The sequence below is a fragment of the Camelus bactrianus genome, chromosome 7 (assembly GCF_048773025.1).
Source record: "Camelus bactrianus isolate YW-2024 breed Bactrian camel chromosome 7, ASM4877302v1, whole genome shotgun sequence".
NCBI lineage: Eukaryota > Metazoa > Chordata > Mammalia > Artiodactyla > Camelidae > Camelus > Camelus bactrianus.
Genome location: NC_133545.1, coordinates 69,844,517 through 69,863,095, shown reverse-complemented (window position 1 = coordinate 69,863,095; position 18,579 = coordinate 69,844,517). Strand labels below are relative to the sequence as shown.

Sequence of the window (18,579 nt, the reverse complement as noted above, 5' to 3'; positions counted from 1 at the left end):
GGAAAGAAGACATTTAAAATCCCCAAATAAAGAGAGTGTTTCTTTCAGAGATTTCAAAATACCCCAACATGGCAGTTGCATGGGAACTGCAGAAGGTGTGGGCATTAGTGCAGAGTGAAGGCATTTTGTACTAGTAGAGAAATGGTGACCTTTATAACAACCTGTGAAGGGTATCAGTCCTATTTATACATGAAGGGACTGAAGAAAAGTTTTAAAAAGAAAAGAAAGAAAATCCAGGTGATCTGTTCAGTTCACAGAGGAGAGCTGAATTTCTACTGAATAGAGCAGAGGTTAACATATATATTTGAAAGGAAACAAATATGGTTTTGCGATTTGTCTAATTTTTATAGTTCATACGATTTTGAGTCTAATAAATTTCAGAAATATTCTTCTATCTCTCTAATGTATGTTTTACATTAAATATTTTGAAAAGCAGGTAAATTAGTGCTTTCACTAGTCAACTGGTTTTATTACTTTTGCCCTCAGAGCATTTTATGAACATAATACTTGTTATGCATAAGTTTTCAAATAAAAGCAGCTGGGCTTATTGGTACCAAGAGCTTGGAATTACCTTCTTATGGTTAAATATGCAAAGAAGTGACTAAAGCCAGAATGCCATTTTGCTATTCTAGACCCAAATATAGTTTTGTTGAGTTAATGAGGAAGACAGTATATGAAGATAAATATATTAATGCAAACAGCATGAATTTTAAACTAAATATAAGTGTAATCAAAGCATAGGTTGTATTCTATGAAGTTGCTATTTTGTGAAAAAGAAAAAGTAAAACAAAGAAATTACTGTCAAAACATCAGTATATTTGCTACTTGTTTGGGAGAGGTTGAGAATAACAATCTGGAAACGGCACTTGGGGGTTTCACAGGACAGAAAAATACTCCCTTTGTGTGGGGGTCATATGGCCGTTCACTTTATAACTAGTTTATAATTCTATGGATTTCCAGTTCTGAGTATTGCATAGTTTTTTTTTTATTTGTATATTGGATAACAAAATAAAAATGTAAAAAGCAACTTTTAGCAAGAAAATACACATTATTACATGTATCTGTATATACTTCTAATGAGAATCTTTACATTTTCTATTTATCAGAGAGAAATTCATTAAATGATTCTCAAATATAGCTTCTCAGCTTAATTATACTGCTCTATAATTGTATATTTAAACATGATGTGCTATGTCTTCAGTGGATCAAAAAAGAAAATTAGGAACAAAAAAGTCATTAGAGATATTTATGTTTCACATATACAACAGAATAGAATTTTAGGGAATATTTTTGGGGGGATGGACACAGATTATTTTAAACATATCCTGTAGAATATTAGTTGGATAACTCAGGTGGACAAGACTATTCTGACTGGATACTCAGAAGTGCTGGGAAACGACTGCATGAAATTTATCATTTTCTAGTTCTCTGGTTTTATATTTCATCTTGTTAGAGTTTCTTTAAAGGATCTGTGTTTTCACTGACTTGATCTAGGTTTGTGGGAAATACTAAACTTCAGAGAAACAAGATGGGTAAGATACAATGAGTAAGTCATTACAGAGAGATTCTTATAATAAAAAACATACAAGGAAATTATTGTCAATTGATGAATGTATTATTTTACTAGTTGTACATAAGAGGTAAATTTAAATTTTTTAGTATGTTCAGAATGATTTTAATTATTTTTCTCGCTTCCCAGCTAGATCTATTTGATGAGATTGAAATACAACTATAAATACAATATTAAAAAGAATAAGCTAAGATGTGTTTATAGAGACAAACACAACCTTAAACTAAAAACTTATTAAATATATCAAAAACTAAGAAGGGAGTATTTATAATACACACAGAAGAACTGAAAGATTTCTGGAAAATATGATAGCACCTATTAAAACAAAACAAAATTCTGAGGAAAAGAAATTCTATCAGCTAGACATTTGTCTATGAAAACTGAAATTGCTTAGGAAGAAATCAAACCTAAGATCATAGACATTATCTTTGAGACAGTACTTACACCTGCAAAAGTCTTATTTTCTTTTATATCTTAATGGGACACTAAGTTACATTATAGTAAAATTCCAATGGTTCTTTGTTCAAAATATGGTTGTCTTTTGTACTAATGAAATCATTAATCAGACAGAATGATTTAGGAGTCAATATACACGATATAAGTCATCTATCTCCTTTGTGGGTATTTCAGTGATCATAATGAGTGCACAGCCTGCAAGTATCTGATCTGCTGAGGCAACTGATTTAAGGCTACTCGGCTTACCAGAAGAATCTCCCTCAGGTTATCCAACTGTTAATCTCCTAAGTACCCATCAAAATTGAATCCAAACATCAACTCATTTGTCTAAAGTGAATAAGATCATGAATTATGGTATCATGTTTATCTAATCATGGTATCATGTTTATCTAAAAGTATCTCTAACTTTCAGTTTTTCATCTATAAACAGACATTAAGTAATAAAACCTACTTTGTGAAAGTTGTTCTGAGGATAAAATGAGTGTAAAAAATGAGTGTAAAATAAATACTTCCATATAACAGACTCTAGATCATCAATTCCCTTCTCCCCCAAGTGAGGCTTTCCTTGTCCTCAGCTGACTTGGTTTGGTCAACCTCTTTTTTTTAAAACTTACCATTTTTTTAAATGGAGGTACTGGGGATTGAACTCAGGACCTCATGCATGTTAAGTATGTGCCTTGCCACTGAGCTGTACTCTCCCCACTGGTCATCCTTTTATTTGCTATTTCTTAACACCTGAACATACTGTTATTGGAAAGCACTGAAAGAACCCAAATCTACTTCACCCAATATTCTGTAAGCTCTTTAGGAGCTTCACATGTTCTCTTTGTATGGCAGTGTTGGTATTCTTGTACAAACTTAATTACCTGTTAGAGGAAAAAATTGCTTAAACACATCACAGTTATGCTGCAATGTCAACCAATCGTGGCTGATCAAGTAAGGTACTTACTACTTTAAGGTACTGAAAAAATAAGCATTTGTGAACTTGACTGACAAAAGCCCTATGCATTTCAGGATAACTGAGACGATGCTAGGATGAATTGAGTCTTTTTTTTTTTTTTTGGGGGTAAATCTAAAAGCGATTGCTCAGTACAGCACTTACTTGCTCTTGATGTTGACTGAGTGGTCTAGAGTGGACCAATCTTTCTGGCAGTTTTCGATCCAGACCGTGTCCATTTTCCAAACGAGACTCCCTGGGCTTGTCAAACCAATCTGTTTCTTCACGACGCAGGTGATAGGCTTTGGAGACCAAGGAAACATCAAACATTGCAACCCCAACCAATACAGATGACAGAGGGCGGCAGGTGTTCTGAAGTACCAACATGCTCCAGGTTTATTAACCATTCATGCATTTCAAACACAATTCCCAATGGGATGAGAAAAATCATATCCCATACTATGTAAAAAATTTTGCATCGTGGAATAACCTAGAAAAAATAATGTATCACCTTTTCAACCTTTCAGAGCAAAGTAAAACAATTTAAATTTAAATCAGGTGAAAACAGAAATTTAGATAGTGATTGAACAACTGAATGAACAAATGACTATTCCTCAAAGGCCATTCTATTCAACTTCAGTCCATTAGCTCTACCTCCTCACCTCCCTCCACCACCCCACCAAAATCAAAGGAAAATCTATTACTGCATACAGAAGATGCTGTCACTTCCCCACTATCTTTATCAGTCCAGTACCAACATGTGGCTGCTGGCTATGGACACAAGTGAGTCTTGTTTGAAAACATGACATTTCTATGACACTCATAAATAAATGAAAACATTTAAGACGATCCCACGTATCACTGCCAGAACACATATGCTATAATCACCGGGTAGACTAATATTAATGATAATGTCCATTAGAATTTTTCATTAAAAATTAAACTATTATCTTCTGTGAGATCACTGATTTAGGAATTAGAGAAGGGTTGATTGACAGCTTTCTGTATTTATAATGTGACAACACTTGACATCTTAAAATATTTCTTTGAAATTACAACCATATTTGAGTACAGAGATTATTTTAATTTTTTTATCCCATTCAGTTCTTAATAATTCCAAAGTCTTTTAAAGTTTTTATTTAGTGACCCCAAATCCTATTTATATTCTAAAATATAGATTTTGACTTTATCTGAAGTTTTATTCTTATAAAAGGATCCCTAACAGTCTCTGGAAATACTGCTGCTTCCTAAACGACATTTGGAGCACCTCCTCTCAAACACACAGCCTGAAGGCTGTTGATGATGCTATCAACCTACACTTCCTTGAAACTTTAGTTTCTAGGTGCCATACTATTGAGTCTTCCTCTCCATCTCATTACAGTCTCTTTCTGTTTATATCACTGACTCTCTTCTCTTCCACAACTTTCTCCCAAATCTCTTTTTCCAGGCAATTTCCATTATTTCTTTGCTGGCAAGCCTGGCAAACCCAGCATATAATCAATCACTACTCACCTCTACCCCTCTTGTGATCTTGGTCAATGACAATGATTAACCACAGCACTTTCTCCCAATAAACAAGGAGTGGCAGACGACATGTCATACTGCAGTCAGTCTTAGGTTTGAGGAAACACAATGGTACGTACCTGGTTTGCGGCTGCATATGTACTTGTCTGATTGTCCCTATCAGACTCTAAGCTGCTCGAGGGTAAGGCTCATATCTTCTTTTTTTCTCCCTCAAATACTAAAAACAATGCCTTGCAAATGCCATAATATTCATCAAGTATTTGGGAAATGAATAGAATAATGAGATGAATAGAATAGAAAAATTAGTCATCAACTAAAGAAAGCTAAATATTCTAATTATGATAAGCACATTTTAAAACATACATTAATTTGTCCCTTGAACCTCATTAATGGTTACACAGTACTTTCTCACAATCTCCTCAGTATTTATTATGGTTTTTCATAGCTTTAATTTGATACCAAGTGACTAAATTTATGAAAGAAATATTTACTGTAATATAAATTTGATAAGTAAATAGAAAACAAATCCATTATTTAGTCATCAGTCTCTAAAACTTATTAGATTATCACCAAACACATTAATACCATTTAATCTTACTTTTTATATATCTTCATTACACATTTCTGATGAAAAGAAAGAGTCTCTACTGATTTTAATAAATTACTATCTTGGATAATGTAGCACATGATTTCACTTGAATATATAACTTTGCTAATTGCATTTGAAATAGGAATCCTTTAAAATGTTTCTTTGGCTATGTCTACACAAGTAAGGCAGAAACCCACCCTGACCCAAATTTAGTCAGTTTAGTTCCAATTTTGATGACATAGTTTGACTGTCTGTTATGTAACTCTAACTCTGTATGTAACTAAGTTAGGATGGCTACCATGCTTTGCATAGGAATTTACAGATCAACCAAGAACAACCAGGTTAAATGAATCTGCTTTTATGTTGGATTCTATCTTCAATATTTACACCAAGTTGGTCATAAATGCTAATTGTTTATAACTGCAACTGTCTGACCTGCTGTGATAGATCTGAACTTTAAAAATTAACTTTAAAAAAATAACAATAATACCATTTTCCAAATTAGTTTAAATAATTTGCTGGAGATTAGGAATCCCCTGTTTTAAGCTATTGACATTTTCTTGAATTCTTAAATGTAAAATACAGGTAAGCTACTTCGGGATCTAGCATTATTCATATTATTCACTGCAACAACATTTGCAAGAATATTTTAATTCTATTCAGTATAAAATATTTGCTGGATTTTTTTTTTAAAGACCGTATTTATTGATGCTTTTCTGCACGGAGTATATTTTGAAAGAATGTTTTCAATGTTTAATATTTGTGGTTGTAGAAATTCATATAACTTAACTTTTTCTAGCTTAGCTTTTCTCCAGTCTTCTCCAGAGGAAAGCACTCCTGCTCTGAACTTAACTCTGAGTGGGTAGCAAGCTGCAGGCTTTAAGGTGACAGTCATAAATACTAAGCAACATAAATGATGCCTAGCTAGATTCTACCTCAACTGAGATATTTCAAAATTAACTAGTCATATAGAATGCACCTGGAAAACATCTTGTTATCAATAACCTAGCATTTAATTGAATTCAGAGACAGCACACAATAGATTTGAAATTAGTTAAGTTTGTTTTGTTTACATGATTCTAAATAGCTTCTTGGAATGTACTACTTCTCAAAGTTATTTCAGTATCATTCAAACACAGATATAGCATATACCTGGTAATTTTTATTTTAAAAATCCCTAATATTTCATCAGTTTATGTCATGAGTTATGTGACTGGGAAAAATACTTTCTACTTTTTCTCTTAATTACCCATGGAATCCAAGATTTCCAAAGGAAAGCAGACCATTGTTCACCAGAAGAAAAGTAATATGTTTATGTGATACAAACAGAAAGAAAACACGTAAGGTTTTAAAACATACATCTTTTAAAGATAATCACTGCAATTCACACACATAATATTACATATGTAACTCAATTTGTTATAGTTTTTCTTTGTCTAATCCTGTATCAACAGGGTTTTTATGACTAAATTTCTTATCTGAGTAATTTAAAAATACATTTCTGTTCAATTTAATTTTGTATAAATTTCATTTTAATTGTTTACTTCTTTTGTATCATCTTTACACATTTCATAATTTCATATGCTGCACGATGTCGCATTCAACTTAAATAATTTGCTGTAGATTAATATGCTTTTTTTAAGCTGATGACATTTCCAAATATTTGCCAAACTGTTTTTGATAAATATTTTTGATACGTGTTTTGATACTTTATCAAAGTAACTTTTTCATAGTCTTTAATAACTATGAGTAAACATCATCCAAGCATATAAATGAGAAATAAAGCATTGGTTATTTTTATATGATTGTACGTAAATAAGTGCCACATTTTGGAATAGCTAGAGACATCTGGATGTCTGGTACCACGCTGGCAAATCATCTGTGATGAACAAATGAATTTGTCAAATTCTCTCCAGATGTATGTTCATCATGCACACACAGCCTTCAGGTAGGAAGTTATGCCACTGACCTGTTAGTTTTGTTTTACTTTGCTACTTTACAGATATGATTACTGAAGAGCCTTTTTATTCTTCTGCAGCAGTCATTTTACATACATAAAATGTGTGTAAAATGTGGATTGTGAAAAAAGAAAAAAATAAATGTTTCCACATACCACAACTCTTGTTTCACTATGTAGAGAGATTCAAACAATTGGCTAAATTAAAAAATACACAAATAGAGTGTTTTGTTTAACTGACTAATCATCAATAAAAATGGTCAATCCAATAGTCTGTTGAGAATAAAACAAATCAGAAAGTGACTACAGTCTGCTGGAATTTCATTACAAAAAGCAGTTTCTCCTTCTTCAGATTCAGTGATTACGTTAGTCCTGTTCAAACCTACATTCGAACTTCTAAAGCCATATTGGTGTCTAGATACAAAAACAAAGAAAATTCTTTCATGAAAATGTATTTTCCTGCAAGTCCTCAGGGAAAATGTTAGAGTCAAAAGAAGAGGTGTTCATGTTAGCTTTGTGTTTTGCAATCTCCAAAGCCATGAAGTTTTAGTAATACTTTTATTTGATAAGAGGTATTTTATTTCCAGGACTCAAACCATACCTACATTCAAATGTAAATCACAGAGGAGAAAAGAAAAAGAACCAAAGTCATGAGCTCTCTGTACCTCTCCTCCCTCATCTTCAAATTTAGACTTGTACTAGGACAGCTTCTAAAATTCTTATGGTTCTACATGATTAAACAAAAGAATTACCATATAAGAGTTTTTAGTTAAGTATGTACTTGCCATAAATCACTTGCTCAGTATGAAAAACTAGCAAACCAATTTAGGGCAAAAAGAATGGAATAATGCAAAAAGCAAAACCATGGAAGAGGCTAACTCTCTTGAGCACATAAGGAAGGCTTCAGCTCAGATAGCTAAACTCACAAAAGTAGTGTACAAATTTTCAATTTTAAAACCTAAACAATGCTTCATATATACTGATAAACATACTGATAGTATGGCTATTTATTGTCAGTATCATATTTAGTGCTAAGTGTTCTATTATGTAATGCAAAAAGTACAAACTTGTCAATTATGACACTCATAATGACAGATAAAACATAAACCTTTTATTTAAGGAGAATTACAGAAGTCTATGTTATGCTAACGTTAAGGACTTAACTGAATGTTCTCAAAAAGAGAACATTCTCTGAATTAATGAACACTGATCTCACAAAATGACATAAATAATTTTCTATTACAAAGTCTAGCAGAATAGTACTTAATGGGTCTAAACCTTAATCATTTCACAAACTGAAAGAAACTGACTAGCAACTTTAAAAATGCATTTTATAAAATAAATGAAACATACATTGAAAATTTTTCCAACTATGGATTTCAAGGATGACCATATTTTATTGACACAGTTATCTGATAATGGTTTTGAATAAGTGGACACCAAACAAATCAAGCAAACAATCAAGAAACAACAATAAAAGAATAAACTAAAAAGAAAGAAAGAGCATGCTACGAAATCTATACACAAGATAACATTTCCATTTACAAGAAATAAAATTGAAGTAAACATGCAAAAGACGCACCAAGAAAAGGAGAATACATCCTTGGAGAAGGAAAATTAAACATGCAGAAAAATAAGAGTTTGAGTTTTGAGAGGAACAAGGGAGTTTGAGGCCCAATTTACCTTCACTGTCTGACATGGCATGTTGGAAGTCATCCATGATGAACGCTATGTCACGATCACAGCCTCGAGTCCGTGATTCTTCTCTCATGTGCTGCTGAACTTCAGGCAGCGAGTGACTTGATCCAAACTGATCCCGGGTGTCTGCAGATATTGGTGGCAGGGGTCCAGCTGCAGCCCTGGCCATTCCCATTGGCTGGCCAACAGGACTCAGTGGACTTTCTTCTTCAGAATTCTGGGCCACAATTGGTATCCGTCCTCTGCTCTGGCTGATCGGCAAACTGGTAGGCTTAGTACGGCCAGAGGGTGATGCATGACCAAAGGAGACATCTAGAGCTTCAGCTTCTTGAGCTTTCAGTCTTAGAGAAGAGCTGGATGAATCTCTTTTCAATGATAAGTCAAGCCCATAGACAGAGGAAGGTCTGGAAGAAGGTCTGGATCTGCTCCCACTGCTGTATGGCTTATCTGCTTCATCCTGCAGAGCAGACCTTATGGTACTTCCTAATGTGCTCAGTCCTGTGCCAAGAGATGATCCCAAAAACTTTTGCTGGTCCGTTATATTTTTTCTGAGGCCAAAAGTGATATCATCTTGAAGAAGCCTTGCCCTGGAAGAGATGCCACCAATAGACGAAGTGCTAGAAGTCATATAGCTCGAATAATCAGGTTCAAGGTCTCTACTTTCTTGAATAGGTGAAAATTTTGACATTTTTGGGTCAATCAGTGATTTCTTATGCTTCGACTGCTTTTGATAAAGTATGGCCGCTGGTAGTTGTTTTGCTGCTTGTTTTTCAAGTGTAAGTCTACTAATGCTATACTTTTCAGACTTGGGGAAATGCCTATAGCTAGTATCGGCATGGTAATAATGGGACAGACCAGCGAGGTGATCTAAGCTCTCGGCCCCTCTACGGAATTCTTGCTTAATCTGATGTTTCAGAAGCTTTAACTCATAAGGATCCTCCATCGGGTCTTCGTCTGCTTTCACATAGCTATGCAATCTGGAGGAAGTCTGCAAAGGGGCTAGGAAATCTGTCACTTCTTGAGACCTACGTGTCTCAGTGGTTCGAAGGAGACGGTCTGTTTTTGACAGATCTTTTTCATGAAGGCTGAACACAGTGCTTAATGCTGTCGTTCCTTTGGTGATCTCTCCAATGTCATCAATGAGGACATAATTTCGTGAAGTATGATGGTCAATATCTGCATAGAAAGAATCTGCAGATATGCTTGATATTGGACTGCTCGCCATGCTACTTCTTTCCTCCAAGCCTATTCTCAAGTCTAAGCTATTGTACTTACTACCAAGATGGGAAACGGCATATGTATTATCAGTAGAAACAGGTGCTATCATCAGGGGTTGGTTGCGAATCACCTCATAGTTTGAAGTTATCTTGGGCTCCAAATATAATGTGGTTTGCCGCGGCTTTGGTTGTATCACCATCATCTGTGATGGTAACTGATAAGAAGGTTGTGGGGTCGGGGTAGGCTGAGCTTGAGGTGTGAAGGACATCGTGGCCACAGCTTGGAATGTTGGCTGAGTCTGATAAGGTGAAACTTCCTGATGGTACAAAGTCTGTTGCTGAAAATGGGATTGCTGGGTGTATGGGGTGGGTGCTTGGGTCGGAAGAGCGGGGGAAGAGTACTGGTACTGGGTATAAGGACTTGTAGGAGGAACCAGCTGAGATTCTGTTTGGGTTTGTGGTGGTATAAACTGGCTGAATTCAGTCTGGGGAGCAGTTCGTGGCCGCTCTATGCCGTGCTGACTTTCTATCCGGGTGGGCCTGCTGCTGCTGACCTCACTGTCGGACATGTAATCACGGTCCTCAGCTACTCCCTGGAGGTAGGCTCTCTCCCTCTTTTCTCTCTCCTTTAATAATGCCTCTTTCCTCCTGTTAATCCCCATTTCCAGGTACCGTAATTTGGCATCGATCTCCTTTTCTTCCTCATCAAGTTCTGCTTGTTTCTTTCTAAGCTTTGCAGATTCCCTCTCGACAAGATCCAGCTCTCTGTCTATATCCTGCAGAATCTTGGCTCGCGCCATTGTGTTGGTTCTGCAGATCCTTCTCCGGGAAACTGTGCCCATTGTGCTGAACGTTGACTGAGTTCCTGTGGCGGTCTCCTCGGGAGGTGGGTTTGGCAGAGTTCTCTTCACTTTTTTCTGAGTGCCAGAGGGTGTCATGGTTTGAGAACCTTTTGTCTATAATGAAGTAAACAAAATACATTACTGTATTATCAAGAAACAAGAATAAAAGATTAGTTAATCCCAAACTCCTAACAGACATACATTATTATATACAAAATAGTTTTGTATAGAACAACAAGGACCTACTGTATAGCACTATTAACTATATTCAATTTCTTGTAATAACATATAATGGAAAAGAATCTGAAAAAAATGCATAACTGAATCGCTTTGCTGTACACCTGAAACTACCATTGTAAGTCAACTACACTTTAATAAAAAACAAAATACAAAAAAACTTCATAATTTACATTTAGATGAATTCTTATATGTTTTAGCTATGACAGCATAACAAAATTAAAATTTTATGTATATTTCAAGTATTAGTCACAAATGCAGTTAGTTGAAAAATAATTTTTTCCCTTCTTTTAAAACTGATTATTTATTCTTACAACTTCTACAACATTAGAAATGAGTTTTGAAATTGAGCACAGAATCCGTTACTAGGCTGGCTTATGTTCTAGTCTGACTCTTCGGAGAAGTTGAAAAACTCATTTTCCATTCTATTTAATATACAGAATACTATCTACTGAAGGTATGCCCAGAGTATTTGTGTCAACTATCTACAAGTTAAGTGACAATGTTGAAGATGCTCATTTACCACGGACAAGTTCAGTCATTTGCTTCTATCTTCACATTGCTACTTTCACCCCCTAAAGTGGCTTGTCATTCCTATTTCAATCATGAAATGCTTAGAAATGAAATCCTCTCATTCTCACTGTCTTTTTTTTTTCCTCCCAAAGGAATAATCCTAACTAATTTCCTATTTAATCTTTCAAATTTTTCTGACTATTTGGGTCTTCTGATACCTTTCAATGTTCTTACTGTTCAGTAATTTTAGCTTAATGCTTTAGTAACTTTGATATGAAGCAAAAGGAACTGACTACAAACAGTTCAAAAACTCACTGGAATATTTAAAAAAAATAGATAAAGTATCCTGGTGAGTTGTTGAATATTTTCAATTTTATTTGGTTAGTTTGTCATACACTTATTGGCTAAGAATCACTGGTCCTGAGAATCATACAATTTTGAAATTTCAGAAGACATAAGAGATCATTTTGACTATAATGAAAATAAACTGATATACTCAAAGTTACCCAAACATTTAGTAACATACTCACAAACTAGATCTCAGCTTCTGGCTTTCTAGTTGCATATTCTTTACAAACATGTTCTTTTTTCTTTTTCCTTTTCTTACTTATTAATAACCCAAAGACTTTAATTCTGCGCCTTTTCCCAATCACCAAATACTGAGGACCAAAAAGTAACAAAAAGTATATGGGAATTGTGTCTACTTAACTACATCATATTTGCCCCAGACAAATTGTACTGCCTTTTTACTATTTTCAGATTTCTTCCCTCTGGTTTTTATCTATTTTTCTGTTATCATTTTCTTCTTCTCCATTTATCTATCCTAATTGTTTAACAGAAATCATTATCAGAAGCAATAGCACTAAGATCAAGTAAGGTTTATGTGTATTTCTGAAATTTAAAATATTTAAATGCAAATTAACAACAACAAATGTTGTGAGTCTGTAAAATATGGTAAAGTGATTGTGATACTGCAGCTTACTCCTCCTCACAGAGAAATCTGAAGAAATATGGGGAATGGGAACCACAAAAGCATTTGTTTGGCATGTTTTTTATTCTCTCTCATCCTCAATTCTTTTCATTTCATTTAATAGCCACAATCCAGTCAGAGTTGTTATGAAGAGCAAGGGAGACCTCTGTGTTTATAAAGCATCTGGTACATATCGCAGGCATTCATTAAATATTATTTCCTTGCAAACTCCCTTTATTTCTATTGCAAACTATGGACTTTTAATAAATTCATATTCCAAATCCTTAAAAAAACTGTTTATTTGCAAAAAATGAGTGCACATATTATGCTTTTTAATAGCAGATTGACCGTAATAAAATACTAATAGAATTAAATTTGAAATATTATAATTATTTCATAATTTCCCAAAATAATAACATACATATGTCTTCTACTTTTAAAAAGTTTTTTCCCAATAATGTTTTCAGTTCTCTGAAAATATAACTGAGCTCAATAGGAGGCTGAGATTAGTGACTGTTTCTTTTCCTTGACTTGCATTTGGTAGATTTGGTATATGTGTAAGAATTCAAAAATCTTAAATTTTCATCTGTACTACATGATTGTGGTTGTGAAATGATTTGAAAAAAGAGTGTTTAACTGTGTTACCCTGATAGTATAATGGCATTGCATAATATGAAGACATTTCAAAGTAAGATTTCTCCTTCCCACCAGACAAGGTTAAAAATACCCCACTAGTTAATGTAACACTAAAAGGTGAACCTGGCAGAGAAAAAGCATGTGTAACAGAGGAGGTAACAATGGAATGGAACAAATAGAACGAAAGCAATTTCTGGGGTGGACACACATATTTTGAAAATTAAGTTTTTAAAATATTGAAGGTATCCATTAAATGAGTGCACATCTTTGTTGAATGAAAGAATGAAAAAATGAAAGGGTAAAGTAAGAACGTGTTGTGATTATTTAAAATAAAACTATGAATCAAGAATTGAATTTCCCAGAACTCACTGCATGTAATGTGGATGTATATGAAATCATAGGAAAAATGTAACTATGAGGAATTGAAAAAAAGATTTGCATTAAGAGTAATGGTTATAATGAAGTGAACTAGAAAGTGATAGTAGCTTTTACAGTTTGTTGCTCATAAGTGATACAATTTCTCTTAATTTCACTTTATGTTTAAAAGTGTATAGTTCTCACTTGAGAGGGTGGGGTTAGTCAAGCTAACTTCTTTTGTCTTTTTATAAAATCCTAGGTCAAAGAAACATTCCAGGTATTGGGGATTTCAAATTTTCCTCCAGGGTTGCAAATATTTAATGATCCATGACTCGGGTTACTCAATATTTTGTGTGCCATGTATGTGAGTCATGGAAGCAAGAGACAAAGCTGGCTGGTAGAAGCTAGATACTTACTGAGTTAGCCTAGCTGACCACTCAGTCTCCACAAACTGGAAGAGCTTTGCTATTCTCTACTTGGTAACAAAGCTGCAGACTTGTCAAGGTCTCAGCAATATTCCTCCGAAATGACAGTAAGTGTAACACTGATAAAAAGCTTAGTCTCTGAGTTAAAGAGTTTCAATCCTGGTTCCACTTTTTACCAGCTGTGACACTTTTAGCAAGTTGTTTACACTCCCCAGGTTAGTATTTAATTCTAATCTAATCAGTATAATGTAAAATAAGAGTAGAGAATCCCCCAACAGAGAATCAAAACAGTATAACTGCTTAGAAAAGATCAAGAGATAAGTAAGTTTTTCATGATTAAAGGTGATGCAGTTGGAGGTCTCGATTAGAGATGACAATAATCTAGAAAAGCTTGGTGCTTAATAAGACTTTCCTTGATGATTTGCTTAGTAAAAGTTGTTTTTAGACAGATCTGGAGCCCTTAATCTGAAAAAACAATTGTGCTAAATAACTGTCAGATACTCTAAACTAGCTATGCAAACAGCAGACCAAGGGAAAGGAACAGATAGTTCTAAGAGGAGAATGGAGGTTGAAGAAGTCTGGAAAAATAGCTCAGTTCAACTGCAGTATCTGGAAGGTAACTGTGATGACAAGCAAAAGCGCTCCAGGATAAGTTTTGCCTTCCAAAGTTAGATTACACAACATTCCTCTTGGGGGTATCCACTTATACCACACATTTTACATGTTTAGTAAAGGAAATAATTTTTCCTTGTTCTGAGGTGTCGGAATTATTAATCAAAGTAACAAGAGCTAAGGTCTATAGACACACTATCCTGAGGACGTTAAACATAGGTATGTGCATTATCTCATTGTCAAAATAATCTAAGCTGCATCTAAGGATGAGAAAAGTGGAACAGGCAAAAACAGATGCTAGACCAAAACTATTTATATGTAATACATATGTCAAAATTCAATTGATTCATTTTATGTTTAATACATATAAATATATAATTATATATATAACATAAAGCCCTTGAAAGCTGTATCTATATTAAAATCTATATTAAATTTATCCATTTTCCTTTTTTTTTTTTTTCCTAACAAATGGAAAAGGCTACCCTGGTTATTGCATACTGGTCATATTAATTCGAATACCATGTGAAATCAGGATAAACTATCAAACTGTAAATGTGCAATCATTGGCAATGACATGCAATTCAGTGCACTGAGTAGCAATCCCTGTGGCTTTGTCAAAGAGAAAACTGTGATGGCCCAATGCAATTTCCTTCAATGATAATGTGCCAGTCCCCGTAGATAACATAGCAACAGTAGACACAATCTCGCAGGGCTTCGGCAAAGCACTTTACATTGTCCCATGACATAGTTACCAACGTAATTTTGGACATAAGAATGGAAAGTGATCATATACTTTGTCAGGGATCTGCATGCATGCAGACTATGGCTATTCATGGTCCAGCATCAATGTAAATAAGTAATTACTGTTTCTTAACCTTGGTACTAATGATACTTTTATCCAGATGATTTTATGTTGGGAGTGGGAGGGTGTTTTGTGCACTGTAGGAGGTCCAGCGGCAACTCTCGCCTCTATCCGCTAGATACCATCAACACATCCTTCCTCAGTCATGTTAATCAAAAACGCTACTATGCATTGTCAAACATCTCTTGGGGGAAAGGGAGGCAAAACAGTCAGTGGCTGAAAACCCCTGATGTAGGAGGATATACAAGATGACATTCTCAGAAAGAGGTAACTGACCTATTTAGTTTATCTACGGATGAAGAGAACGCTAGTATTTGTACGTCATAGTGCCTTAATCCGAATGGAAAAGGCAGACTTGGATGATGCCTTGAAAAACAGAGTTCTTGGTATAATGAGTGAAAGAAAAGAAGATATTCTAGGTTATGGTTACAATCTGAGCAAATTAAGAAGGAGAGGAATGTATTAGAGTATTTTGCCTTGTTATAAATTTGTTAATCCCTTTATTAGATAGGATAATTCTTACCTACTGGATCAACATGAATTAATGCTCAAAAGATACTCAACCAAATTTTAAAAAGTACAGTTTTATGAGAGAACAGAGAAAAAAAAGGTGCCTACAACTATGAGAATGCCTATCAGTGCTGAAGATTAATTTTTCTAGCCTAACCCCATAAAAATCTAGGAAAATTTTCCACAGCTTCAATAACTAAGGGAAAATCAGAGGATAAGGAATTGCCAGTCTGTTTGAAAAATTATGTAAATGCTAGATCTTTGATAAAAGTTGCCTGTTCCTCTGTGTTCAAAAGAAGGATCAATGGCATAATTAAAATGGAATTATAAACTTAAGAGGAAAGGACAGTTATTTACTTTGAGAAATTAAATACCAGAATAACTAATGGAAATCAACTGGATACCCAAGCTTAATTTTAAAATCAAGAAATCCCTGCCATCTTAAAGTTAATTTAAGAAAAAAAGAATCAAAACAGTAACAACAAAAAACACAAAGAGCTAACCGATATCTCAGCGGAAAAATGGAGAACAGTTTTATAGTTCACTGCACTAACTACTGAGATTATAAATAAGTGAGACATGGTCCCTGACTTTTAATTGCGCATTATAATACACAGAACTAGAGGACAGAAACTGCTCTTGGGGTCCTTTGTCCCACATTATTGAAATTCTCCCCGTTCAAGGGTTGTATTTATACTGAATATGGGAGTAAGTCTTCGTCTTGGTAAGAACGCTACTTCCCACACATACCATAAGCTCTAACATTTTTACTTCTGCTCTACACCTCTGAGGGCTCTCTCTACCCCAAAAGCTACAGTTTCAAGTTTTGAGAGAAAACAGCAGTTGAATAGAAAAATATTCAGCATTTTATCCCATGTATTGTATCATTAATAATGTGTTCCACCAACAGACCCATTATTTACCACCATCCCACCCCGACTCCTACACAGAGCTAAAACATTCAAAATGTTCAGTTCAAGGGCTCAGAAATTTCTATTGCTTTAAGACACACAAGAAAAATAAAAGGTAACGGAGTGACCTGTGAAAAATGACATTCTAAATGATACTACTCAGGAAAAAATACTTTAAAAACCAATAAAACATTTTAAATCCACTAGGCATTGCAATAGGGCATAGTGCCTGATACATACAAAATAAAGCCAACAAATTTCTTCAGCTAGAGCACTATGGAATAGTTTAAGAACTATTTCCATGAATCAAAATTCTAAATAAGCGATACTGTCATTGCTTTGAGAATATCATTGAATTACTGAAAAATATAAAGCCTTTTATCAATGAACAATCCTGAGTCTCTACGACCATGGGAGAGAATTTACCATTTGTTGAACTTACTTACAAAACATAAAGAGATTCACAGACATAGGAAACAAATTTATGGCAACCAGGGCGGTAGGGGGAAGGGGGTGGGAAGGGATAAATTGGGAGTTTGAGATTTGCAGATACTAACTACTATATATGAAAATAGATAAACAACAAGTTTATACTGTATAGCATAGCACAGGGAACTATATTCAATATCTTGTAGTAACTCCTAATGAAAGAGTATGATAGCAAACTTACGTACGACTGAAACATTATGCCGTACACCAGGTACTGACACAACATTGTAAACTGAACTATACTTCAGTTAAAAAATTACCATTTGAGAACGTAATTGAACATAATTGAAATTGTTTTTAAAAAGTAGTTTTCCTGTACCTATTGTAATAATCTAGTAGCAAGAAAAAAATGAGAAACCAAATGACAAGACTTTCTTAGTAAGAGAATAAAAACAAAGTCATAGAACATACTTAAAAGTCACACATGTTATTTCTCAAAGTCTAGGAGTAGAGACAGAAATGTTCTCCAATGAATGCTGTGAAAGTGGTACTCAGTATTTCATCAGACATCTTTCTGCTTTTCGTCAATGTGCCTCTTGTCCCAGTTTGTTTTGTTTTCTTGCTGAAAGTCATTGCTCTTGGGCTGGGCGGCCAAGCAGAAAACTAGTTTCTACCTCACTGGACAGAAGGATTAGAGATGTCAGTCTGTGCAACACTACTGTCTTATATTTTCTGGACTGTCCCGGATAGATTAATTTCTTTTCTTTCCTAAAATCTGCATAAGGTATTTTAGGAAGCCCTTTTAGAAGCTTTTAAGGTAATGGTTTTATATGTAAGTATTTATTTTTCCTTCCTCCCTTCTACCCTCCCTCCCATCTATTTATCCTTGTCATTTCTAAATTTTACATTTTCATTAGAAAGACACATTGCTATGTGAGAATACAGATACACTTATGAGCTAGTTTGCTGCTTCATTCAATATTATGTTTCCTTGATCATTTTCCTAGGAGAGAAGAAAATGCTTAAAGGTACTGATGACCTCCTTTTCCTCTTCCCTTTAATTTCCCAATGTTCAGTTATTACTAAGTTTAAAATCACTCATTTTTTAGTTACAACTTAAAAAATTTATTGGGGCAGCTAAACGTATTTTGCCTATATGCTCTCAGCTAAACAGAAAGAAGGCTTGATAACCAGTAAGTAGGAAGAGAAACAAAGAAGTATTTTAAAAGAACTGACTAACCTAAAGGCTATGAAAATATGCTAGCACAAGAATTAAAACCAGATCAGATCACTGGAAAATAAACAGAGATACCTACTATTCTCT

General features: G+C 34.4%; 1 protein-coding gene across 5 annotated transcripts in view; it reads right to left on the bottom strand.

The window, feature by feature from the left end:
* PCLO (piccolo presynaptic cytomatrix protein) overlaps nucleotides 1–18,579 on the bottom strand; it is a 310,832-nt gene that overhangs the window by 103,270 nt on the left and 188,983 nt on the right. For all 5 annotated transcript variants that reach the window (XM_074367559.1, XM_074367561.1, XM_074367560.1 and 2 more), the window contains exons 7-8: nucleotides 8,717–10,904; nucleotides 3,129–3,265 (exon numbers count right to left, since the gene is read on the bottom strand). In XM_074367559.1, coding sequence (XP_074223660.1) covers nucleotides 3,129–3,265; nucleotides 8,717–10,904 — 2,325 coding nt within the window. The remainder of the gene's footprint in view (nucleotides 1–3,128; nucleotides 3,266–8,716; nucleotides 10,905–18,579) is intronic.